The 27533-nt window shown below is 46.2% G+C and overlaps 1 protein-coding gene across 1 annotated transcript in view; it reads left to right on the forward strand.

The window, feature by feature from the left end:
* crocc2 (ciliary rootlet coiled-coil, rootletin family member 2) overlaps positions 1 to 27533 on the forward strand; it is a 69292-nt gene that overhangs the window by 16063 nt on the left and 25696 nt on the right. The window contains 11 exon segments of the mRNA XM_056276807.1: positions 20107 to 20191; positions 20193 to 20207; positions 20398 to 20487; positions 20610 to 20747; positions 20970 to 21169; positions 23428 to 23610; positions 24190 to 24334; positions 24419 to 24565; positions 24675 to 24905; positions 26567 to 26760; positions 27048 to 27175. Coding sequence (XP_056132782.1) covers positions 20107 to 20191; positions 20193 to 20207; positions 20398 to 20487; positions 20610 to 20747; positions 20970 to 21169; positions 23428 to 23610; positions 24190 to 24334; positions 24419 to 24565; positions 24675 to 24905; positions 26567 to 26760; positions 27048 to 27175 — 1556 coding nt within the window.

Consider the following 27533-nt stretch of genomic DNA (forward strand, 5'->3'; position numbering starts at 1 on the left):
CTTCAAGACGATTCAAAATGAGGCTCAGTAGTGTGTGTGGCCTCCACGTGCCTGTATGCACTCCCTACAACGTCTGGGCGTGCTCCTGATGAGACGACGGATGGTCTGCTGAGGGATCTCCTCCCAGACCTGGATCAGGGCATCGGTCAATTCCTGGACAGTCTGTGGTGCGACATCGCGTTGGCGGATGGTACGAGACATGATGTCCCAGAGGTGCTCGATTGGATTCAGGTCTGGGGAACGTGCAGGCCAGTCCATAGCATCAATGCCCTCGACATACAGGAACTGCTGACACACTCTGGCCACATGAGGACGAGCATTGTCATGCATGAGCAGGAACCCAGGGCCCACTGCACCAGCATATGGTCTGACAATGGGTCTGAGGATCTCATCCCGGTACCTAATGGCAGTCATGGTACCTCTGGCTAGCATGTAGAGGTCTGTGCGGCCCTCCAAGGATATGCCTCCCCAGACCATCACTGACCCACCGCCAAACCGGTCATGCTGGAGGATGTTGTAGGCAGCAGAACATTCTCCACAGCGTCTCCAGACTCTCTCACGTCTGTCACATGTGTTCAGTGTGAACCTGCTCTCATCTGTGAAGAGCACAGGGCGCCAATGGCGAATCTGCCAACCAAGATGTTCTCTGGCAAAGGTCAATCGGGCTGCACGGTGTTGGGCTGTGAGCACAGGCCCCAATTGTGGACGTCGGGCCCTCATACCATCCTCATGCATTCTGTTTCTCACTGTTTGAGCAGAAACCTGCACATTAGTGGCCTGTTGAAGGTCGTTTTGTAGGGTTCCGGCAGTGCTCCTCCTGTTCCTCCTTGCACAAAGGACCAGATAGCGGTCCTGCCGCGGGGTTGTTGTCCTCCTGCGGCCCCCTCCACGTCTCCTGGTGTACTGGCCTGTCTCCTGGTACCTCCTCCATGCTCTGGACACTGTGCTGGGAGACACATCAAATCTTCTTGCCACAGCACGCATTGATGTGCCATCCTGGATGAGCTGCACTACCTGAGCAACTTCTGTAGGTTGCAGATACCGCCTCATGCCACCTCTAGTGGTGAGGGCACTAGCAAAATGAAAAACTAACCAAAGATCGGCCAGAAAAGATGAGGACAGGCAAATGGTCTGTGGCCACCACCTGCAAATCCCTTCCTTTTATAGGGGTTGTCTTGCAAATTGTCTAATTTCCACCAGGTGGAAATTAGACAATTTACCAACAGGTGAAATTGAGTCACAAATCAGTGTTGCTTCCTAACTGGACAGGTTGATATCTCAAAAGTGTGATTGACTTGGAGCTACATTGCATTGCTTATGTGTTCCCTTTATTTTTTTGAGCAGTGTATTTGCCTCCTAAACAATGCTGGTAATGTTAAAGATTATGAGATATTTGCTTGCAGCTAACGTTATAAGATCTTTAGCTTGCTAACTTTAGCAAGCTGGTTGCCTCAAGATGTTTCCTACCATTAGGCTATGTATGTTATGCATTCCAAGGCTAACATTTAAGCACTTTACAGTATTTGAAGAATTAACATTTCTAAAACATACAGGTGCAAGTGATGCACGAGCGTCATCCCGCTGCTTCTTCTTTTTTCGCTTCTCTGCTCCCAACTCCTGTCGCCTGTTTGAAGCCATGGTGTGTATCTAACATTTAAGTTAGTGCCAGGCTTGAATTTGTTAGGCACAGTCGCACAGACCATAGGAAGGAGGAGGGGGGCACCATAATTCATTTTATTATTTCGAGGAAATGTGTATATCTTTGTATTACCAATGTGACCCTATTCTTCTGTCTGTCGACCCGAACACCCCTTGAACAGTCTCTGCATTGTGTTATTTTTTAAAAATAATTAATCATTATGAAAATTATGAATAAATAAATAATTCTGGTGCCCCCTCCGGCAGTTCGTGCCCTACACACAGTGCGTGATGCGCGTTATGGGAGCGGCGGCCCTGCCTACATGTCTTGATGCATGCTCAATAATTTAGGTAAGAAAATCAAAGGTTGAATCAGTTCATCTGGATACAACGTTTATTGACAGATACATTTCATCACTCAACTGATGATACGTTTTAACAGTCAGAAGACCTCAAGGACATCCACACAAGTGACAAGAAATCTTTGTATTCTGGACCTCATTTGGCTTTTGATCTTATCAAATGTCATCTTGCGGTCCTTTTAATCCCAGTGGTTCTAACTCTCCTCAAAAGAATACCGAGAATATGATAGTGTTGATAGTCTACCCTTCTGAGGAGTATGTGTCAGATGTTCATCTTTAATGTCTCAAGGAACTGTAGGAGTGTGTATGTGTATGTAAAGTGTCATGAAAAAGTATTTTCACCCTTCCTGATTTCTATTTTGCATTTGTCACACTGAATGGTTTCAGATCATCATACAAAATGTAATATAAAACAAGGAAAACCCGAGTAAACAAAAAATACAGTTTTTAAATGATCATTTCATTTATTGAAGGAAAAAAGTTATCCAATACCCATGTGAAAAAGTAACTGCCCCCCTGAGTTTGATAACAGGTTGTGCCACCATTAGCAGCAACAACTGCAACCAAACGCTTCCTATAATTGGACATCAGTCTTTAAAATTGTTGTGGGGGAATTTTGGCTCACTCTTCTTTGCAGAATTGCTGTAATCCAGCAACACTGGAGGGTTTTTGAGCATGAGCTGTTCATTTAAGGTCCTGTCACAGCATCTCAAATCAGGACTTTAACTTGGCCACTCCAAGATCTTATTATTTTTTTTTTAGAGCCATTCTGAGGTGGACTTACTCTTGTGTTTTGGATCATTGCCCTGCTGAATAACCCAATTACGCTTCAGATCACAGACTGATGAACAGACATTCTCCTTCAGAATTTTCTGGTAGAGAGCAGAATTCATGGTTCCTTCAATGATGGCAAGTTTTCAAGGCCCTGAGGCAGCAAAACATCCCCACGCCTTCACACCACCACCATCTTTGACTGTTGGTATGATGTTCTTAATGTTAAATGCTGTATTTGCTTTATGCCAGACATAACCGTGTCTTCCAAAAAGTTGCCCTTTTGACTCATATGTCCACAGAACATTATCCCAAAAAGCTGGGGGGTCATTAATGCACTTTTTTGCAAATGTGAGACAAGCATTAATGTTTCTCTTAGTTAACAGTGGTTTGTGCCTTGCAACTCTCCTATGAATTCCATTTTTGCCCAGTCTCTTTCTTATTGTTGCATCATGAATGATAACCTTAGCTGAGGCTAGAGAGGCCTGCAATTCTTTAGATGTTGCCCTGTTTTTTTTGTTGTTGTTTTTTTTTTTACTTCCTTGATGAGTTGTCGCTTCCCCCTTGGAGGAATTTTGGTAAGATGGCCACTTCTGGGACGATTCACCATCGTCCCAAGTTTTCTCCATTTGGAGACAATGGTTCTCACTGTGGTTCGCTGGAGTCCCAGAGCCTTGGTTTTGTAACCCTTACCAGACTGATATCTCAACAACTTTTTTTTCTCATCTCTTCTATAATTTCTTTTGAAAGTGGCATAGTGTGCTTCTTGTTGAGACCTTGTGGTCTACTTCACATTGATGGTAAGGTCCTAGTCATGTTTGGATTCAACAGGGCTGACAGTAATCATGCCTGGATATATCTCCTCTAATTGAATCCAATGATCAATTAAATTTGGTTAATTGGTTGATTGAGTAAATTAGGGGTAAACTTTTTATGCATGCTCAATAATCCAGGTAGGGACATCAACAGAAGGGTGAATCAGTTCATCTGGACACAAGGTTTTGTGGGAGAAATGTTTCATCACTCATCCAAGTGACTTCGTCAGTCTCAACTGAGTGCAGGTATCCCCCAAACGTATAAACAGCACAGGGGTAAACTACTTTTTCACACAGGGTCAGTTGGTGTTGGATCACCATTTTCCTTGAATAAATAAAATTACCATTTAAAATTTTCAAATAGTGTTGAGATCCCAATTAGGCCAACAGCTTTAAGAGCTTGCTTTGGTGTTCCTCCTGCTGACCTGCCATTACTGTCATATAAACTAGATCTGGTAGCTTTCACAACTCTCCTGGCCAGATGCCTCATTTTACTATGGTGGAAATCACCCACTCCTTCATCTCACTCTATGTGGCTCAGGGACATTTTGCATTTCATTAAGATGGAGAAAATAAGATGTGTCACAAGGGGTTCAACAACCAGATATCACAAATCATGGGGTCTTTTCTTTAAATTTGTTAAGTAACTGCAGTAACTTGACATCCCATAAAGCATTTGATAACCAATATTATTTGGTTAGACTTGGAGTAATCTATTCACGTATGTGGTGATATGGGTTTATCCATCCATTATCCAAGCCGCTCATCCTGCTCTCAAGGTCGCGGGGATACTGGAGCCTATCCCAGCAGTCACTGGGTGGCAGGCGGGGAGATATCCTGTACAGGCCACCAGTCCATCACAGGATGGACACACACACATTTACGCCTAGGGACAATTTAGTATGGCCGGTTCACCTGTCTTTGGACTGTGGGAGGAAACGAGTGCCTGGAGGAATCCCACGCAGGCACGGGGAGAACATACAAACTCCACACAGAGTAAATGTGTAATAAATAAATAAATAAATAAGTGGATGGCATGGTGGTGCAGTGGTTAGCACGGTTGCCTCAGAGCAGGAAGGTCCTGGGTTTGAGCCCCGGGGTAGTCCAACCTTGGGGGTTGTCCTATCACTTGCAGACCCTTTACTAATTTTTTTTACCATTCTATTTATTCTGTATAATCTATAATTTTATTTTATAATATTGTTTATTTGTCTTGAGTATACAAGTTGTGTTTTTTCTAACTGGTGTTTGTTTGTTTTTTGTTTTTGTTTTGGTTTGTTCTATGTTGAATTTTGGTTGCTGTTTTTGCTGTTTTTTTTGTTGTTGTTTTTTTAATTTTCTATGTAAATATAGACATTGAGTTCATATATGTATTAAACAATATGTTGATTGTAAAATTTCAATAAAAAAGTCGTTAACATTTTTTGAATTTTGGACTTACTTGGGGTCTCTTCATCATATATTAGATTTTGTTGGAAGAACTCAAACAAGTTCGACAAATATGTAAAAATAGAGGAAATCAGGAAGTGGGCAAATACTTTTTCATGGCACTGTATTTGTGTGATTGGTTAGGTATTGTAGCGAATTTGGGGGGCAGTCCGGGAACCATCGCCACAGCCAGGACGGGAAACCGTGTCTCCCACACCGCAAGCGACAACGTTAACGAGTCGACTAAAGGGTCCGACCCGTGCGTCAAGGGCCAACCTGTGTACTTATCCATGCACGTTACACTACCCCCGCTTCTTCGGGAAGCGCGGGCATATCAATTCCCTCACGCCTCTGGGCGCACGCGCTGCTGATGATCTCACGGTCTCACCATCCCACTTCTGACACCAATGTAGCGAATTCGAGGGGCAGTCCGGGAACTCTCGCCACGGCCGGGACGCGAACCCGTGTCTCCCACACCGCAAGCGACAACGTTAACCAGTCGACTAAAGGGTCCGACCTGTTCGTCAAGGGCCAACGTATCTACACTGCTCAAAAAAATAAAGGGAACACATAAGCAATGCAATGTAGCGCCAAGTCAATCACACTTTTGAGATATCAACCTGTCCAGTTAGGAAGCAACACTGATTTGTGAATAACAACCCCGCAGCAGGACCGCTATCTGGTCCTTTGTGCAAGGAGGAACAGGAGGAGCACTGCCGGAGCCCTACAAAACGACCTTCAACAGGCCACTAATGTGCAGGTTTCTGCTCAAACAGTGAGAAACAGAATGCATGAGGATGGTATGAGGGCCCGACGTCCACAATTGGGGCCTGTGCTCACAGCCCAACACCGTGCAGCCCGATTGACCTTTGCCAGAGAACATCTTGGTTGGCAGATTCGCCATTGGCGCCCTGTGCTCTTCACAGATGAGAGCAGGTTCACACTGAACACATGTGACAGACGCGAGAGAGTCTGGAGACACTGTGGAGAACGTTCTGCTGCCTGCAACATCCTCCAGCGTGACCGGTTTGGCGGTGGGTCAGTGATGGTCTGGGGAGGCATATCCTTGGAGGGCCGCACAGACCTCTACGTGCTAGCCAGAGGTACCATGACTGCCATTAGGTACCGGGATGCGATCCTCAGACCATATGCTGGTGCAGTGGGCCCTGGGTTCCTGCTCATGCATGACAATGCTCGTACTCATGTGGCCAGAGTGTGTCAGCAGTTCCTGTATGTCGAGGGCATTGATGCTATGGACCTGCCTGCACGTTCCCCAGACCTGAATCCAATCGAGCACCTCTGGGACATCATGTCTCGTACCATCCGCCAACGCGATGTCGCACCACAGACTGTCCAGGAATTGACCGATGCCCTGATCCAGGTCTGGGAGGAGATCCCTCAGGAGACCATCCGTCGTCTCATCAGGAGCATGCCCAGACGTTGTAGGGAGTGCATACAGGCACGTGGAGGCCACACACACTACTGAGCCTCATTTTGAATCGTCTTGAAGAATTTCCACAGAAGTTGGATCAGCCTATGTTCTCATTTTCCACTTTGATTTTGAGTATGATTCTGAATCCAGACCTTAATGGGCTAATGATTTTGATTTCCATTGATCATTCTTAGGTTATTTTGCTCTAAACACATTCCTCTGTCTAATAAATAAAGATTTTCAGCTGAAATATTTCATTCATCGAGGTCAATATTGTGTTTTTAGGTGTTCCCTTGATTTTTTTGAGCAGTATACTTATGCATGCACGTTACACTATTTTGGTGTGTGTGTGTGTGTGTTTTCCGGTTCCCAGCTGACAGTTTGTTTGATGCACTGCTTGTTTTTAACAACTTTTAATAACTCCTTGGGACCATTAGATTATTTTAATTTAGTTTATGGTTTGCCTCTATTATTTTATGGATTTTATTTGATCATCGACTCTTGCACTGACTTGATCGCACTGAAGCCTCCGATTCTGTAGTGCTGGAGCTGATGTGATGAGTACCTTGCGGACTCAACCCTCAGCTAACGGAACTAATGGCTTTTTTTAAGCATTGTTAGCCGCTTCTTAGTTACTTTTTTTAACATTTTAACCCATTGATCTGAATTGACCTTCACGATTTTACTAGTCTTTTATTTTATTTCAGCTCTGATGGTTTTAAGAGACAGCCCATCTGGCTACTTGCTTGGCTAGGCTTGTTTTTAGCCTGTTGGCTAAGCTAACCAAACAATTATGCCAACTTTGCCCTGTGAGGATTGCCTCTCTCAGTGCAACCATCCAGGACACAGTTCTGTGGGATCCCTCCACTTGTCCATGGCCTTCCTCCTGCTCGACACCAATCCACCAGTTGTCGTGGGCCGAAGTGGTGGTCAGTGGCCGCAAGAGAGACTCAGATGGAACTGCCTTGCCCTCTCGCCAACCGCTACGAGACCCTGTCTGACGACACTCCGGTCCACCCAGCTGATGTTCCTGTGATTCGGACTCATCCCGATCTGGACCCCTCTACAAAAACGGTGCCTTCTGACACTGCAGCTTCTCCATCACTAGTGGCTAGCAGTTTTCAGGTGGCTCGCCATCCCACTGTGAAGCCAAAACAACAACCCTCATCCCAGGTAATGACCTCCTCGTCCCATCATAGGATCCTGAAAGAGGACATGATCAGACTCTCAGGAAGTCTTTCTTGCCCTGAGCAGGCAGAGAAATCCATTCTGAGAGCTGATGTCATTGCCTTGCCACAACACTTGCCTGCTCCAACATCTTATCCCCAGTTGGCGATTTCAACACAGTGGGGATGGTGCACTCTCTTGCCATGAGAACCCACAGCCGACATCTTCTTTTCTCCACTGACACATTAATTGTTGGGGATTCCATAATCAGGAACATTTCTTCAGTGCAGCCAGACACTGTTTCCCTGGAGCCAAGGTCCCTGATATCCTGGATAAGCTCCTGAGGCTGCTGCACTCACTCTCATCCTCCACCATCGAGTGATCATTCGTGTGGGGACAAAAGATGCAACTTGCCAGCAGTCTGAGCTCACCAAAAAGGCTTTTAAGGATCTTTTTAGCTTTTTAAGTACTTGGGGAAAGTCTTTTTATTTCTGGTCCTATTCCCACACTGGCCCAAGGCATTTCAGCAGAATCTCCAGCCTCTACACTTGGTTCCAGTCCACCTGCAGAGTTCCCAAAAAGGTTTTATTGACAATTTTAGTCTGTTTTGGGGTCGTTTCTCCCTCTTCAGGCCTGACGGAGTCCACCCCAACAGGCTGGGTAGCCGAATCCAAGCGGTCAACTTGCAGCAAGCTGTGCAGACCTCTCCATGTGACTGACTGTTTAGATCCCACACTCCCTTCCTGGAACCTCCATCTCTGCCTATGGTGGCACCCCGCACAATACTGTTCCCCCCGCTAGCTCCCCCCACTGACCTCATCTGTCATCAACCCTCTCACCAGGAGTTTTCCCCATACAGATCAGGGGCAGGGCCTCTCGGTAGAAACAATAACAATCTAATATTTGGAGCAAATATCTGCGATATTTCTGAACTCTAGGATATCTCTGAAAATTAAGTGGCAGTATTGTGCTCTTACCGGTGCTTCTGGTTGTAATCGATTAGATTGATTACATATAAATTAATGTAATCAATTAATTAATTGATTACATGTCAGTTAATTAATTAAGCGATATATTAATTAATTAATTAGTATTGACTTAGCATCTCCCCAGTCAAGGAAAGGAGAGCGACCATTCAGTACAGTCGCCAATAACTTTTAAAGATTTGCATAGACTGAAAAATACTATTTCAACTCAAAAACAATACCGCAGGAGATTCCCAGACCACCGGGTCTAATGTGGATCCCTATCACCGGGGCAAGGCGACGCAGGGAGAGGAAATGGGTAAGCAAGCTGGTTTACTAGCTTGGCTAAGTGTTGCTCCATACAAAACTCCTCTCCCTAGTGTTTTTCTTGCGAATGTAAGATCACTCGCCAACAAAATGGATAAGCTCAGACTGAGTATCGCTAGACAGAGAACTACAAAGGACTGCAGTGTTCTGATTTTCACAGAGACATGGCTGAATCACAACATACCGGTTGCTACAGTTGAGCTAGCAGGCTGCTAGAACATCGACATTGCGCCGACAGAACATTTGAGTCTGGTAAGAAATCAGGCAGTGGACTTTGTGTTTACACAAATGAAACATGGTGCACGAACATGACCACAATCGATACATTCTGCTCTCTGGACCTAGAATGTTGAAATGTTTAAGTGCTGACTGTTTCACTTACCCAGGGACTATACAGTTGTTGTCATGACAGTGTGGTGACCCACATCTATATATCGAGAGACATTCACCTAAGAGGACGGTGTACCTTTAAGGGAAGAGGCGAGGGGTCAAATAATGCACTTCCGCTTCCGGTTCACAGTCAGTTCAGTGTCGTTGTCGAATGTATGACATGCTAAGTTGGAGCTAGTAAACTACCTCGACTACGTCTACTCTCACGTCTCCTGTCTCGTTGTTTTCTAACTCCACATTGGTGACCCCGACGTGATCGAACTACTAATACGAGTATGTCTGACAACGACGACGCCGGTGCTAACAACATGGCTATTGCTAACGCTAGCATTTACACCGCTACTGTGAAGCTACCCGACTTTTGGCAGCATAATCCACGGCCGTGGTTTCAACATGTGGAAGCCCAGTTCCAGCTGAGAGGGATAACGCAGGATGCAACGCAGTACTTCCACGTAGTGGCGGTGTTAGACGCATCGACAACGGCGCGAGCAATGACACTGTTGGAAGCTCCGCCAGCTGCTGGCAAGTACAATGCTATAAAGACATTCCTCCTGAAGCTATTTGAACTGTCGGAGCTGGAGAAGGCAGACCGTTTACTGTCCCTGAATGGCCTCGGCGACGGCAAACCGTCTGGGTTAATGGAAAAAATGCTGTCTGTGCTGGGATCGGCTGATCCGGCCTTTCTTTTCAAACACATTTTTCTGAGGCAGCTCACCGCACCTGTACGCACAGCACTGGCCAGTTCTCCTCGCCGCCTCCAAGGACTACCGTTCTCTGGCTGCTGAAGCAGACAAGGTTTTCCTGGCCAACCGGCAACAGTTTGTGCATGCCCTGCTACCCCACCAGACCGCCCCACCACCACCTGTGTACGACTATATGGACACCGCGGCTGCGGTGACAGCCCGCCGCCAACCTGACGACGGGCTCTGTTATTACCATTCCAGGTTTGGGGCAAAAGCAAAACAGTGTCGCAAACCCTGCAGTTACAGGGTTCAGGGAAACGCCAAGGCCGGCGCTCGTTAACGGCTATGGGCGCCGGCCGTGACTGCAAGCTGTTGTTCATCAGAGACTCCTTGTCGGGCCGGCGGCTGCTGGTTGACTCTGGCGCTCAACGCAGCATACTACCAGTACAAGCTGTGGACATGATGACCGACAGTCACGGCCCCCAGATGGACGCCGCCAACGGCACGTCCATTCGGACGTACGGTATCAGACATGTGGACGTGTGTTTTGGCGGCCGACGTTTCGGCTGGGACTTTGTGATGGCTGCTGTATCCACCCCGCTCCTAGGTGCGGATTTCCTCTGTGCTTTCAACCTGCTGGTGGATGTTAAAAACTGTCGCGTGATTGATGCCGTCTCTTTTGCGTCATACCCCTGCACGCTTGGGGGGGCTGGAGCGCTGTGCCTCGCTAACACACTCTCCACCGGGGATCCATACCAACGCCTGCTCGCAAATTTCCCCGAGCTCACCACACCCACCTTCTCCTCGGCGGTGACCAAGCACGGCGTGGAACATCATATCACCACAGTGGGCCCCCCAGTTTATGCCCGGGCCCGACGCATCGACTCGGCCAAGCTCGCAATAGCCAGGGAGGAGTTTTCGACTATGGAGCGCCTCGGCATTGTCCGCCGTTCTGACAGCCCATGGGCTTCCCCTCTTCACATGGTTACTAAGGCCGACGGGGGTTGGCGCCCGTGCGGGGACTACCGTCACCTAAACAATGCCACGACCCCCGACCGGTACCCCATACCGCACATACAAGATTTCTCTACCCACCTGGCGGGCGCTGCCATCTATTCCAAAATCGACTTAGTGCGGGGGTATCACCAAGTGCCGGTCCACCCACTGGATGTCCCAAAAACGGCTGTCATCACACCCTTTGGGCTCTTTGAGTTTTTACGTATGCCTTTCGGCCTTAAAGGGGCGGCGCAGACGTTTCAGCGCCTTATGGATTCTGTGCTCCGCGACATGCCATTTTTGTTTGTGTACTTAGACGACATCCTCGTGGCCAGCGTGTCGGCGGAGGAACACATGACGCACCTCAGACAGCTGTTCGACAGGCTCAGCGAACACGGCCTCATCATCAACCCAGCTAAGTGTCAGTTCGGGGAGTCGTCCATCACCTTCCTCGGGCACCACATCACTCCACAGGGGGCCGTTCCCCTCCCTGCCAGGGTTGAGGCTGTCACCATGTTCCCCCGCCCCCGCACTGTACAGTCGCTGCAGGAATTCCTGGGCATGGTGAACTTTTATAACCGTTTCCTGCCCCGTGCCGCCCACATCATGCGTCCCCTGTATGAGGCCCTGCGGGGTAAGAAGTCTAAGGACGAGCTGGACTGGTCTTTGGGGATGGACGAGGCTTTTGTGGCCGCCAAGACCGCGCTGGCCAACGCTGCGCTGCTAGCTCACCCGTCGCCTGCCGCCCCCATAGCCCTTACAACGGATGCCTCCGACTACGCCGTGGGGGCCGTGTGTGAGCAGTGGGTGGGGGGGGGGGCTGGCAGCCGTTGGCGTTCTTCAGTAAACAACTCCGTGAGAGCGAGCGCAAATACAGCACCTTTGATAGGGAACTACTGGGTCTCTTCCTCGCAACCAGACACTTTAGGTTCCTATTGGAGGGCCGACAGTTCACCGCTTTCGTGGACCACAAACCGCTGACGTTCTGTATGGCCAAAACCTCAGAACCGTGGTCTGGGTGTCAGCAGCGCCATCTCGCGGCGGTTTCCGAGTTTACCACGGACATACAACAGGTGTCGGGCAAGGATAACTTCGTCGCCGACTGTCTTTCACGGGCGGTTGTTAACGCCATTCACTTGGGACTCGACTACGCCGCTATGGCAGCGGACCAAGCCAAGGACGCGACCGTTCAAGACTACCGGTCGACCCCTACGGCGCTACGGCTGGAGGACGTGACGTTCGACGCGGCCAACACCACCCTCCTCTGTGACATCTCCACCGGTCAACCGCGCCCCCTGGTGCTTACTTCCTGGCGGCGCCGAGTTTTCGACACCGTCCACGGCCTTTCCCACCCGGGAGTGAAGGCCTCGACCAAGCTTGTGAGCGTGGTCGAGCATGTTAGAGCCTGGGCCGGCTCGTGTGTGGCGTGCCAACGCGCCAAGGTGCACCGCCATACCAAGGCCCCTTTGGCGCCGTTTGTGGTTCCAGAGAGGCAGTTTGACCACGTCAATGTTGACCTGGTGGGTCCCCTGCCCCCCTCCCGTGGTTATACGTTCCTCCTCACTATTGTGGACAGGGCCACCAGGTGGCCAGAGGCTATTCCCTTGTCCTCCACGACGGCAGCAGAAGTAGCACAGGCGTTCATCGGCTGCTGGGTGGCCCGTTTCGGCACGCCTGGTGACATCACGAGTGACCGGGGCTCCCAGTTTACCTCGGAGCTCTGGACGGCGGTCGCTGAGCACCTGGGGGTGAAGATCCACCGCACTACAGCGTACAACCCGCAGAGCAACGGACTTTGTGAGCGGTTCCATCGGGACATGAAAGCCGCTCTGCGGGCAAGCCTCACTGGCTGCAACTGGATGGACCGGCTCCCGTGGGTCATGCTCGGCCTGCGTTCAGCCCCAAAGGAAGACCTCCAGACCTCCTCCGCTGAGCTGGTGTATGGCCAACCCCTGCGGGTTCCAGGGGAGTTTCTTCCGGATGCTACGGCTCCCTGGTCGGCCGCCTCTCACCTCAGTGCGTCCCGGAGCGCTGCCGGTGCCTTCGCTCCCGTTCCGATGTCTCAACACTGCCTCCCCCGGTCCTACGTCCCCAAGGATCTGCCATCGGCGAGGTACGTCTTCATTAGGCACGACAGCCATCGGTCCCCGCTGCAGCCCCCATACGACAGGCCCTTCCGCGTCCTGGAGGCGGGGGATAAGAACTTTGTGGTGGACATGGGGGGCAGGCCGGAGCGGGTCGCTATAGACCGTCTCAAGCCCGCTCACTTGGACATTGGGGAGCCAATGCAATTGGCCCTACCCCCGCGGCGGGGGCGCCCTCCTAGGTCGGCCCCGGCACCTGCCTCTGTTCCTGCTTCGGCCCCGCCTATGGCCCGGGTTTCGGCCCCATCTGTTTCCCCTCCTGTGAAGCGCAGCCATTATGGCCGCAGGGTCTGCCCCCCGACTCGTCACCTGTTTTCCCCGTGACTTTGCACTATGTCATTGACTGTTCTGTTGTAGAGTCTATTTTTATGTTCATGACTTGCACTTTTGCTGTTTTGCATTGTTTTGTGTAGGTGAATTCTGGGGGGGCCTGTGTGGTGACCCACATCTATATATCGAGAGACATTCACCTAAGAGGACGGTGTACCTTTAAGGGAAGAGGCGAGGGGTCAAATAATGCACTTCCGCTTCCGGTTCACAGTCAGTTCAGTGTCGTTGTCGAATGTATGACATGCTAAGTTGGAGCTAGTAAACTACCTCGACTACGTCTACTCTCATGTCTCCTGTCTCGTTGTTTTCTAACTCCACAACAGTATACATACCACCACAGGCTAATGCTAAGCTAGCGCTTGGACCCATGCATAATGCCATGAGTAAACAACAGAACACACACCCCAATAAGAGTTTTCATCATTGCTGGGGACTTGAACTAAACAAACCTCAGAAATGTTCTTCCCAGATTCTACCAACATGTCAAATGCACAACCAGGGGGACAGACATCTTAGATCATGTCTATACTAACATAAAGGATGCTTATAGGGTCATACCCCTCCCTCACCTTGGACAGTCAGACCACCTCTCTTTGTTTCTTGCAGTCATTTCTCGACTCCAGGACTGTTTTGAACTCACAGAATGGAATATATTTGCCCGTCAGACAGACTAGGAGGGGTACACTTCATCTGTACTGCCATACATTAACTACTGTATGGACCATGTCACTGTTAGCAAAAAGATCCAAGTGTACCCAAATGAAAAACCAGTGAAGTCAAATGGCTGCTCAGGGCAAGAGACACGGCATTTATTTCAGGAGACACATCAGCCTATGACGTCACCAGAGCAAATCTTAAGAGAGGTATCAGATCTGCAAAATACAAATACAAACTATGAATAAGGGAGACCTTCAACAGGAACTCCAACCCATGGCGGATGTGGCAAGGCACAGATTACAAAAGGAAACATAACACACAGCATACATCAGTCAATAACACTGCCAACCTAGAAGTGGAACTTAACAACTTATTTTCTTGGAGAGTCAAAGACAATAACCAACCTCCAGTCAAGTCAGGTCAAGTCAAGTCAAGTCAAGTCAATTTTATTTGTATAGCCCGATATCACAAATTACAAATTTGCCTCAAGGGGCTTTACAGCAACACAACATCCTGTCCTTAGACCCTTGCTCCGGATAAGGATCCACTCCCTAAAAAAAACCCTTTAACAGGGAGAACAAATAGGAAGAAACCTCAAGGAGAGCAACAGAGGAGGGCTCTCATTCCCAAGACAGACAACGTGCAATGGATTTTGTGTTTACACAATTTACAGAATACAACATTGAAAGAGGCAACAGAATTATAATGGAATTATAAAATTTATGAAGAATATGATGCGCAGGATGCCAAGCAGTGTCCAGACGCCACTGGAACAGCCCAGGACCCAAGCCACGCGACCAGCATCACCATGTTAAAAAAAAAAACAGGATAACAAAAATTATATGGATTCATAAGATTGGGAGACCCACAGACCCTTGTTCTGCACACTCCCAAGGTGCGGCAGACCCTCTGCAACATCAACACACAGAAAGCAGTGAGACCTGATGGTGTACAAGGGCAGGTACTCCAAGCTTGTGCTGACCAGTTAGCAGAGGTATTCACACACATTTTCAGTCTCTCTCTATCTTTATGCATAGTCCCTGCATGCCTCAAATCCAGCACCATCATGCTTGTTCCCAAAAAAACCTGTGGTAACCAGATCGACTGAGGACGCCATCTGTGTGGCACTCAATTCAGCCCTCTCTCACCTGGAAAGACCTAACATCTACGCCAGGATGCTCTTTGTTGATTACAGCTCTACGTTTAACACCATTACACCAAACAAGCTGGTTGACAAACACCATAAACTAGGGCTAACTCCCTCCATATGCAATTGGATACTGGACTTCCTCATCAACCACCCCCAGACCGTAAGACTGGGCAAGCACACATCCCCCACCCTTATCATGAGTACTGGTGCTGAGCCCCCTCCTTTATGCATTGTTTTTTTTTTTGTGTGTGGATTTTTTCGCCCTTTTTCTCCCCAGTTGTATCCAGCCAATTAACCCACTCTTCCGAGCCTTCCCTGTTGCTACCCCACTCCTTCTGCCGATCCAGGAAGGGCTGCAGACTACCACATGCCTCCTCCGATACATGTGGCATCGCCAGCCGCTTCTTTTCACCTGACAGTGAGGAGTTTCACCAAAGGGATGTACCACGTGGGTGGATCACGCTATTTCCCCCAGTCCCCCACCCCCCGAAACAAGCACCCTAACCACATCATCTGCGAAGAGCAGAGATGTAATTCTGAGGTTTCCTCTGAGGTTCCCAAAATGGACACACTCCTCGCCTTGACTGCGCCTTGAGATTGTGTCTATGAATATCACAAACAGAATCGGAGACAAGGGACAACCTTGGTAGAATTTGGAATTTGTGATATTGGGCTATACAAATAAAATTGACTTGACTTGACTTGGCGGAGATTATTCTGTGGCAATAGCTCCTGGGAGGGTCTCCCAAGGCAAATTGATGGAGGGGCCAGACTAAGAGCGATTCCCAAGAAACCCAATGAATTTACAACAGCAGAGTCACAGCATCTCACCCAGAAAAGGGAAACCAGGGTCCCCCGCTGGAGCCAGACCTGGGAAGGGAGCTCGTCGGCGAGCATCTGGTGGCCGGGCCTTGGCCCATGGGGCTCAGTTGGGCCCAGCCCGAAAAAACAACATGGAGCCACCACCCTGTGGACCCATCACCCCATGGGGACGAGCATTGGGGTAGGGTGCAATGCAGGCTGGTGGCAGGCAAAGGCGGGGACCGGGGCGTGCCGACTTCCAGCATCGCAGACTGGTCCTCAGGACTTGCTAACAACAACCTGGTCTTAAACACCAAAAAAACCAAGGAGATTATCATCGACTTAAGGACCTCCAAGAAGATCACACACATTCCTCTCCACATCAACACAGAGGCTGTGGAGAATCCCCAGCTTCAGGTTCCTGGGAGTCACCATCACAGAGGACCTCTCTTGGGCTGACAACACCTCAGCAGTGGTGGGTAAGGCACAACAATCCCTTTATTTTCTAAGGAGGTTTAGGAGCACAGAGAGCATCCTAACAAACTGCATGACGCAGCCTGGTACAGCAGCTGCACCAAAACTGACACAAGACATTGTTGGCATTGAGCTGCCATCACTAGAACACCTTCACAGCACTCACTGTGTGAGGAGGGCTAAGAACATCATAAAAGACATTACACACCCTGGACACCATCTGTTTCAGCTCCTCCCATCAGGTAGGCGCTTCAGAGCAATCTGCACACACATAACTAGGCTGAAAAAACAGCTTATTTCCAAAAGCTGTGGCACTAATGAACTCAGACATCTCAGGCTGATGAGACTGATGTGCTGCCACCATTAGGCATGTGCAATATTTGCAATATTTACTCACATTTCACTTTAAGCCACTTCATATCTGTCCACTGCACCTTTACTGCTTTTTTGATAATGATGTTTTTTGCACCTCATAAATTGTATCTTATCATTAACTGTATTGCAATTTATACTTTATACTGCTTATATTTTGTACTTGTATTGTTTAGACTCTACTTTTTATTGCTGATATTTTATATTTCTTATCTCTTTCCTGTCTTATTTATTGTTTGTATGCACCATTTGAGGTTGACACAACTGCATTTTTGTTATGCTTGCACAATGACAATAAAATTCTTGAATCTTGAATTAATTTAGGTCTCACATTCAAGAGACCTCTTGAATGTGAGACCTCTTGGTAAAAAGTCCTTTATCATTAATGAATTTATTGTTTCTAATGAGCTGGACCTTTTTAAGACTACTGAGACATGATTGTCCCCAGTTAACACTGTTCCCCTGATTGAGGCTAGGCCCCCTGATTTTGCATATTTTCATATTCCCAGGCCCTCTGGAAGAAGGGTGGCCTACCTTTTATTTTATAAATTAGGACTTAAAAGCCATGTTGTTACTTTTGGTAATTTTATCTCCTTTGTGGTTTTAAGTTTCTTAATCATTGGCCCTCCCCCTTTTCTCTGCATCTTAATTTATAAGTCCCCTAATTCAGTTAGAGAGTTTTCTGAGCTTTTATCCATTGTCATGCCTAAATATGACAGGATGCTTATTCTTGTTTATTTTAATATTCGTGTATGTTCTGCTTACCATTCCCTCACCTCACATTTTTTAGATCTTATAGAGCCTTTTAATATCATTCAATCTTTTAGAGACCACACATTCCAATGGTCACATCTTAGAACTTGTACTCTGATCTGGTTTCTCTCTCGAGTGCCTTAATCTGGTGGATATGCTTGTAACTGACCATAAAAAGATGTTGTTTTTAAAGTTCCACTATAGCTCTATATTCCTAGTCTCTACCTTACAATATGCTCTCACACTCTCAACAATGGTTCTGCAGTTAAATTCTGTGATGCTTTTAATTCATCATCCTTGCCTGTGCATCCTTGACCAAATTGCACCGCTTAAAACTAGGCAACAAAAATCAAATAACTTCCACAGGTTACAATCACACTTAAGCCCTTAAAAGACTCTGTAGAAAATCTGAATGACAATGAAAGGTCAACAAGTTCAAAATAGCACATAAGACCCTTAAAAACCAAATGTTAATTTACCAGAAAGCAGTTAAGGATACACGATTGGCTTACTTCTCTGAATTGATACCTTGAAATAACAACAATCCTAAATTTCTCTTTAGGGTAACTGATTCTTTATTAATGGTCCCTCCACTTATTTTTCTGAACCCGATGTTGAGCTGTCTGAAGAATTACTTGCTAATTTTGTAAATAAGGTCCCAAATCCAGTCTGATCCTTGCACTCTTTCCGTTCCCCATGTAAATTCATTTTCTTTTACCCAGTTTCAACCAATTACAATTTCAGTGTTAGAGAGTAATCTCTCATATGAACTCCTCCTGCATCTTAGACATCATCCCCACTAACCTGCTCAACGAGGTATTTTCCACTTTTAGCCCTGTTATTCTGCAAATTTTCAGTAATTCTCTGGCTTCTGATTCTTTTCCAGAAAGTTTTAAGCATGCCATTGTTCCCCCATTACCAAAGAAACCCAATTTGGATCCCCTGTCCTTAAGTAACTACAGACCAATCTCCAAATTGTCTTTTCTATCTAAGGTTCTGAAGAAAGTAATTTTATCACAACTGATATCTTTTATGAGTGCTAATAGTGTTTTTAACAGTTTCCAGTCTGGTTTTGGGGCATTTCATCATCCCGAGACAGCTCTTGTCAATGACCTACTGCAGAGAGAGGTGACTGTTCGATTTTAGTTCTTTTAGACTTAAGTGCTGCCTTTGACACAATCCATCACAGTATCCTCTTACATAACTTGGAGACTTGTATAGGCATCAAGGGCTCGGCTCTTAGTTTATTACGCTCCTACCACTCCAACAGAACTTTTTTGTTGTTCTGGATAACTCTACTTCCTTGATGGCTCAGTTCTTGTCCCCCCTTCTGTTTTTATATACATGCCACCTCTTGGCCAGGTTATTCAAAATCATGATGTGTTTTACTATTTTAATGCTGATGACACTCAGATATATATGCAACTAAAACCCACAGATCCTATCAGCCTAGCAAATCTCAAGACTTGCCTCTCTGATATTAAATCCTGGATGTCCCAAAATGTTATTAAATTTAATGATGATAAGTCTGAGGTCATTTTGTTCAGTCCCCCAAATTCGATCAGTCCTTTTGGTACTAATCTTGATGGTCTGTCAAATAGTATTAAGCAGGCTGCTAGAAATCTAGGGGCAATATTCAATGCTAATCTCTGTTTTGATAATCAAGTCAAAAATATTGTTCAGTCATGTTTCTTCCAGCTCAGGGTAATTTGCCAGAATTAGGTAATTTTTATCAATTGCTGATCTACAAAAAGTTGTACGTGCTTTTATTTATTCTTGGCTTGATTGCAACGCACTTCACTCGGGTATCAGCTAGGGCTCTTGCCACTGTCTCCAGTGCCGCTGCTCGACTCATTACCGTGACAAAGAGGAGTGATCACATCACCCTTGTCCTTGAATCCCTACACTGGCACCCTATTAGATTTCAAATTGATTTTAAAATGTAATTGCTCACTTTTAAGACCTTAAACAGTCTTGCTCCTAAATACATCTCTGATTTATTGTCCTGGTATATGCCCTCTCAACTATTAAGATCCGCAGATGGAGCCCTGCTGGTTATTCCCAGGTCATGGTTTGTCAGAAAGGGTGATCGGGCTTTTGCTGTTAGAGCCCCCGCACTATGGAACTCTGCCTACTGAACTCAGACACACTAAGTCTCTAGCCTCTTTTAAATCTCTTCTTAAAACTTCTCTTTGTGAAAGCTTTTGGAAATTTTTGATATTTGTTTTTATTTATTTATACTGTTTTTACTTTTATTCCTATTTATTATTTTTCATTTATGTTTTTACCTCCTCTGTGCTCATGTCCTTTGGTCTTATTCTCATTTTTGCCTTGTCTGGTTTTATTTCTTTTGTAAAGCACTTTGTAACATTCTTAAGAAAGTGCTATATAAAGAAAGTTTGTTATTATTATTATTATTATTATTATTATTATTATTATTATTATATTCAGGATCCAGGAGCTGACAGATATGGTGAAGCACCTCCGGAGCCAGAGCAGCGAGAAGGATGCAAGTCTCACTGCCATACAGATCAGTCTGTCTGGACAGGATGGTGCGACCTTGGGAAGCATGGGGTGGTGGAAGTTGTGAGCAGGGGTAGTTAAGGGGGTGGAATTGGGGACTGCAGTCTGGACCCTTGTCTTGATAAACTCCACAACTTCCTTGTCTGGGGGGACACAGTCTGGTGAATGTCTGGGGTGTTCTACTGTGTGCTTATCTGACCTCAGTGGTTTCCTGTGCAGGAGACGAGCAGAAAGAAGGATGAAGTAGAGATGGATGCCCTCCACGCAGAGATCCAAGCACTGAAACAAATCTTATGCCATATCACTCAGGTCAGAGCAAAGCATGGAATTACATTGTAGCTTGTGGTTGGCATATGAGAAAATCCAGGCTTTTTTTTTTCTTTTTGGTGATATTCTCATTCACTCTACCCCCCCCCCCCCGCCCCGTCCAGTTGGTTGGTGGTGAGGGTGACAGGAGTGGCTCTGAGGGTGTGACGTCCTCCTCATCTCTCCGTGGCCAGTCTCTTCAGAGGGACAGCACCCTGATGGCAGTACAGAATGCCCTCACCAAGCACCAGAAACAAACACAGGTCCAAATAAAGAGACAAGGCTTCCCTAGTGCATTTTCTCGTCCTTTTTTTTTTCACTAGAGAAAACATACAACACAGCTCTATTTAAATGTGTGTGAGAAAATGGAGACAATCTCTTAGAACTAATGGAATATTAAACAGGTTCTAATGACGTTGTCCCCCGTATCTTAAACCCAACACCCCCCAACCCAACACACACCAACACACACACAAACACCACAGGACCTGCGAGGCCACCTGGATGCCACCTTGGAGCAAGTGGACACACTGCGTGATCACCTGCAACAGAGGGAGACTGAGAGGAGAGAGCTAGAACAGAGGATGCAGGAGTTGACCTGGGAAATCCAGGAGGTTCAAAAAAACCTGGAGGAAAGCCGCCAAGACAACAACAGATGCTGCTCTTCACTTGAGCTCTTGTCCAGGTAGTAAATCAGCACACATACTGTGGTTCTACCGATGTCCCAGAGCCTTGATGCAGTTGAATTATGTGCTTGGGATATTTTTCTTACAAAGGTGATCAGGACCTATCCACCTGGGCCTCAAGAGTGTGTAAGCCACTTTCATATAGTTGTGACTCATACCTTTTCTTTTTTTTATGTTAAGTTTCCCTTTTTAAAGTGTTTGTTAGGTTGTTTTGACACAGGGTGGTATGAGTTCTTTACATGTAGCTGTATTGATACATGGACATTAGCCTGTTCAGTGAGTCCTGTAATCAGAGATCTGGCTTCTGATCACAGTGAGTAGGCGTCTTGTCAGAGAAAAAATGCAAGGGCAGCAAACAGGACCATCTAACAAAGCCATTTTAAGCTTTCTGGCCAACAGTACCAGTGGTGGTCGTTGGTAACCCGGGCCTCGACTGATCCGGTATGGAACTCTGATTCATGATACACATATTTGATTTGGCAAAGATTTTATGCCGATGCCCTTCCTCACGCAACCATCCCCATTTATTCGGGCTTGGAACTGGAACTAAGAATGCACTGGCTTGTGCATCCTCAGTGGCTGGCTTATTTTAAGCAATAACACAACATGCTAAAAGAAAAGAAGGTTTCAACCATCCACAACAGAATAATCGTCTTGTCTCGCATTACCGATACTGTTTCTCCTTACAGACTGACATTGTTGTTGAAAAATGCAGGTGTATCACTATACACTGGAGCGTGTTTAGATATCGTACCACTGATAGATACCGTGATATGTAAAGAGGCTTAAGTGCGTTCTTCCACAAACAAAATAGTCGCAAGATGCAGTGTTGCTCTGTGTGGAGAATTATGCGTCAGAAATACATGAAAAGTGTTGCTTTCTGTTTTGGATGTTTAACACTTTTTTGTGTTATCACTTAAAATGTTTTGTATATATATATGAATACACATGAAGGAAAAAAAATGTTTAATACATAGCAGTACAAGTTTGTTTCATGTGTCGCGCACTCATCAGCTGCTAATGTTAGCAGCTGATAACATTATATATATATAAATATAAAACCTGTTTTTTGCGGGCGGCACAGTGGCGCAGTGGTTAGTATGGTCGCCTCACAGCAAGAAGGTCCTGGGTTCGAGTCCCGGGGTAGTCCAACCTTGGGGGTTGTTCTGGGTTGTCTTCTGTGTGGAGTTTGCATGTTCTCCCCATGTCTGCATGGGTTTCCTCTGGGGGTTCCTGTTTCTTCCCACAGTCCAAAGACATTTAGGTCCGGTGAATCGGCTGTACTGAATTGTCCCTAGGTATGAATGTGTGTGTGTGGGTGTGTGTATGTTGGCCCTGTGTGATGGCCTGGCGGTCTGTCCAGGGTGTCTCCCTGCCTGCCGCCCAATGACTACTGGATAGGCTCCAGCATCCCCGCGACCCTGAGAGCAGGATAAGCGGTTCGGATAATGGATGGATGGATGTTTACTATGAACTTGCTGCCAGATCTCTGGACACTACACTCACTGCATGAACTTATGTCCCTGCATTGACACCACTACTAATAAGTCAAATTATTGTGTTATAAAAACTGAACTATCCCGTTAATCTCTGTCAAATACATTTTGTTTTTTCCCTCTGTCTATTGGTCAATCTTTCTGCAAAATATCTCAAAAATAGAAGCAAGGATTCTCATAAGAATTTGTGAGCAGATAGACCTTGGACAGAGGAATAATTGATTTCTAAATTTTTGATAGTGAAATTCTGTATACTATTTGAGACATGAAACCTCTTTTTTCCTGTGAGAACTTTCCCCATAAAAAAGAAATGAGAAATGTGTTGGATGTTATTTGGATGAACCGCTCAGCCTCGTTGGAGGTTTGCACTCTCCAAGTGATGTTACTTTGTATTGTTATTTGATACCGTATTTTTTTAATTATTTTTTTCTCCTGAAAAATGCCCTGTAAGTGGGGATTTTGTGGTAGAGTGCAATGCGATGATGGTGGCAGTCATTATGACGATGGCAGTGATGGTGAATTTGTTGATTATCGTCATCATTATTGTAGAATCACGTAGCATTGCATTCTGTTCGTATGAACTGATTCAACCTTCTTTGATTTTCTTACCTGGATTGTTGGGCATGCATAAAGACAATCTGTTGGCAATTCTCTCTGTCTGTCTGTCTGTCTGTCTGTCTGTCTGTCTGTCTGTCTGTCTGTCTGTCTGTCTGTCTGTCTGTCTGTCTGTCTCTCTTTCGCTCTCTCTCTCTTTTTCACAGTGAGAAGGACAGCCTGGAGAAGCTGCTGGCAGGACTACAGCAGGAGGTGGACTCCCAGCACGCGGAGCTGGAGGTGCTGAAGGGCTCGTCACTGGAGCTCCAGAGACAGAGGGACCTCCTGAGGCAGCAGAGGGAGGATCTGGAGAGGCAGCTGGCATGCCAGCGAGCAGAGGCCCAGAGAGGGTACAGCACGAGTAGGGAGAATGACCGTTACACAAAGCACATCCTGTCATCTGCCCTTATTTTCAAGCTCTGTCTTGTTTAGACTTCAGATCAGTAACACATGCCATTTGTCGGCCGCCACTGCACCCGGATGACATTTGGATGAAAATGTAAATGATTTACATTGCATTACTACGCTCATGCAGAAGAGTAGTCTTCTCTCTCTCTTCCCTCCCTCCCTCCCTCCCTCTCTCTCTCTCTCTCTCTCTCTCTCTCTCTCTCTCTCTCTCTCTCTCTCTCTCTCTCTCTCTCTCTCTCTCTCTCTCTCTCTCTCCTCTCTCTCTCTCTCTCTCTCTCTCTCTCTCCTCCTGGGGTTTTCCTTTTGCTACAAAAATTTGATTAGCTGAGAATGAGGGCAGGACATGCAATCCAGCTAAAAGAGTAACTCTGTAGAGTTCTGGCCTTTGGCTCTTAGATTTCTCCATCTTTTAAAGTGGAGATAGATTACTGTTAAGGAAGTATGTTTGTATAAATATTTTATGTGTATGTGTGTGTGTGTTCATGTGTGTGCATGTGCATATGATTCATTGTGTGTTTTAGTGAGAGGAGTCTAGAGCAGCTTGAAGGAAAACATTCTGAGTTGCACAGGGAGCTTGTGATAATGAAGGAGGCTCTAAGTCAAGTCACCTTGCAGAAGGAGGTGTTGGAGGATGACAAGGCCAGCCTTTCTCTGGCTCTCAACAAGGTAAACTGCTGTATATCGCACCAGGTAGTCTGTTCTATATATAGTATTAAATGCTCTCCAGATAGCTGTAAACCATTTCCGCAGAAGGAGACCCAGAGTGCAGAGCAAGAGTTAGTCCTAACCAAATTACAGAGCCAGGAGGCTACCTTAAGAGACTCTCTCGCCAAAATGGCTGCCCTGAGTGAAGGCTTAGCTAATGACAAGGTGGAGCTCAACCGTATTCTGCTACGGGTAAGTGCTGTGTTATGTTGATGAGAGATGGACAGTTTGTTACCTTGAGATACAACCAGATAATTTTGCCAAAAGCAAAACATCCAGGGTTAGGCATTTTTACTTCCAGACAGAGGGGGAGAAGGCAGAGCTTGCCGAACACAGACGAGAGGCAGAGCTGGACCAGAGAGCAACCAAGGAGGAGATGGCGAGGCTGCAGCAGGACGTGATGAATCTGACATCTGAGAAACGGGCCCTGGAGAACTCCCTGGGCCACATCCAGGAGGTCCATCAGAGGCAAGAGGCAGAGCTGAGTCTGCTGCAGAAGGAGAACACCCAGGCCCTGGAGCAGCATGCACAGGTCAGGGACCCCAGGCCACCACGGCCTCTCCATGGCCCGCACCTCCCTGCACCTCCCACCCAGGAGAATCCTGTTGCGAGTTATTAACAGCTTTCAACAGGTTTATGGGCCTCGTTTTCACATTAAAACTAATCAAAGATATTGAATACATCTGCCACAGTACTCAACACCTTCCCCTCAAATGGCATGTGGTGGGGGAGTTTTGGCCCTTCTGTGTTTTATTGGTAACTAGGGACATGAGAAGCAGGGGAGAGTCTCATGTACAAATATAAGCTGCAAAGGATAAATAGATATAACAGACATAAAATATCTCACCAGAAGAGGATGATTGAGAGAACCAATAAATTAACACCTACAGTACGCTTGCTCCACTTAAGCCAAATCTATAACCTCTGTTTCATCTCCTAAAGAATGGAAGGAATTCTTTTCTGTTTTATTATCTGTTCTGACTGCAATGAATATCCATGTTGCTGTCTGCTATAACTTTACTGTCCTAAACAATATGACATATCCCTTCTAAACAGTTTTAGATTACTTACCTTTAAAAATAAATCAGCGTTCTAAGAAACACACCTTGGTGTGGCCTTCATTGAACTAAGCTCATGTTTCATCCCTGCATTGAGAGCTATTCACATCCATAACACTGGGGTAATGCATCCACTTTATATTTACCTAAGGAGAGGCTAAAAGACACCCTGTGCTAATATTTTGTTATTTCATTCTCAAAATCAAATTGCTGTGATTATTGCTTTTCAAACACTGCTATTGTACTGAAATATTAGAAGTTGAATGGGGCCCATTACAAACTGAGTCAGACCCTGCCTTTGGTGAATGTGTGATACTATGTCAGGAAATTGCCTTTAAGATGCAGCAGAAACAGCTCTAGAATTACAGGGAAATATTGGGCCATCCTGAGAGTTGACAGGTTATAGTAAACAGCTATGCTGTTTTAGAGTGGAGCCATATTTGGCTTAATTTAAACCAGCAGAATAAACCTTTTGAATGTCAGTGCCTCATGTTATGTTGTTGCATAAGAGGATGTTCTATGCATGTAGGTAGATGATTTATATCTATTAAGCCTTTATCACATAGGACCTCTATTACCAGGGGACGTCCAGTGACTTGAGAAATCAATGGTTTTAATCATGCATATTTGTCATTTATACAGTACAGATTCCACTGCTTCAAACTTACATATTTTATTTTCATGTAAAGGTTTCCCTATGAATATTGTTCCCATCCTAATGCTCATCTCAGTATTATCCAACATATTACTTTATTTAATAGAAGGTTATATTTGGATTTTACTAATTTTTTGTACCATCAGGTGCCAAAGTTTGGTTCAGATTAGTCTATACTGTGCTTCTTTAACAACTGAATATGTACATTACAATCATATAATATTTACCAGGTGTCATTGACCAAACTGAATTGCACTCATATAAATACAAAAGTAGAAGGTTGCCTGATGCAGTTTGTAATACTGTTATTGAAGTGAAATTAATAAAAGAAAGAAAGAAAGAAAGAAAGAAAGAAAGAAAGAAAGAAGAAAAGACAGACAGACAGAAAAGCAGCTGAATGTCACTGTATGAAAACACATTAACATGTAAGTCAGTCGCTACGGGTGTCATTTTTAAATTGTTCTGTGTGTTGCTCTCTAGGCCAACAGGCAAATGCAGGCAGTGTCAGAGCAGCTGTGTGCATGCAGGAAGGAGCTGGACACACAGACCACAGCTCTGCAGAGAGCCATCCATGACAAAGAGGAGCTGGCCAAGTACAAGTCTGCTCTGGATGTCCAGCTGACCTCTGTTGAGCGCAAGGCCTGGGGACTCAACCAGGAGCTGGCTGTTCTCAGGTCTGTGAGTGCGCACACACTTACTTGCAATCATATGTGTGCATACTGTATGAGTGTTTGTATTTGTCAAACCAGCTGGCAGTTTGTATTTAAGGTATTAATGAAGTCTCTGAGCATATTTTCCTGAGTAAATATAATGTTCCTCCACATAACTAGAGTCTTTAAGGAATATGGTTTTATTTGGAAGGTATGCCAACCAAGGATCATTGGATTTTATGACCTTGTGCACCTAGGGTTTCAAAGGTCTTGTTTTTCAGAGCTCCAACCATTTTACCACTATGTTCCAGGATGGAGAAGGAGTCTCTGGAGACTGCTCTGTTCGAGAGCCAGGAGCTTGCCTCTTCTCTGGAGAGGGAGCACTCCCGGCTAGAGGAGGAGAGGCGCAGCCTGCTCCTAACTAATGAGGCCTTGATACGTGCGTAGACCCTGACCAGTCCTCAACACCCCCCACCCTCACCCCTCGAGCCTTAGCTGTTCTCCCGTGCCAATCACCCCTGACTGTTAGGCCTCTCCAGCAACCCACTGGAGATACGTATTTCAGCTGTGAGCTCTGTAACAGCTGGACTGAGGGGTCACTGAAGCTACTCTCAGCTGTCCAGGGCCAAGCCAGCCAGACAGATTGGCAGTGCTGAACTAACATTTTCCACGATAAAGAAGTTGTGTAAAATGAATGGATGTTCATTACAGATTAAAAAAAAAAATCCAAATACAGTAGCATCTTACTAAGTGAAACAGCCCGTATGTCTCAACAGTGTGTTTCCATCCAGTGACTT

The sequence above is a fragment of the Lampris incognitus genome, chromosome 3 (genome assembly GCF_029633865.1).
Source record: "Lampris incognitus isolate fLamInc1 chromosome 3, fLamInc1.hap2, whole genome shotgun sequence".
NCBI classification, from domain to species: domain Eukaryota; kingdom Metazoa; phylum Chordata; class Actinopteri; order Lampriformes; family Lampridae; genus Lampris; species Lampris incognitus.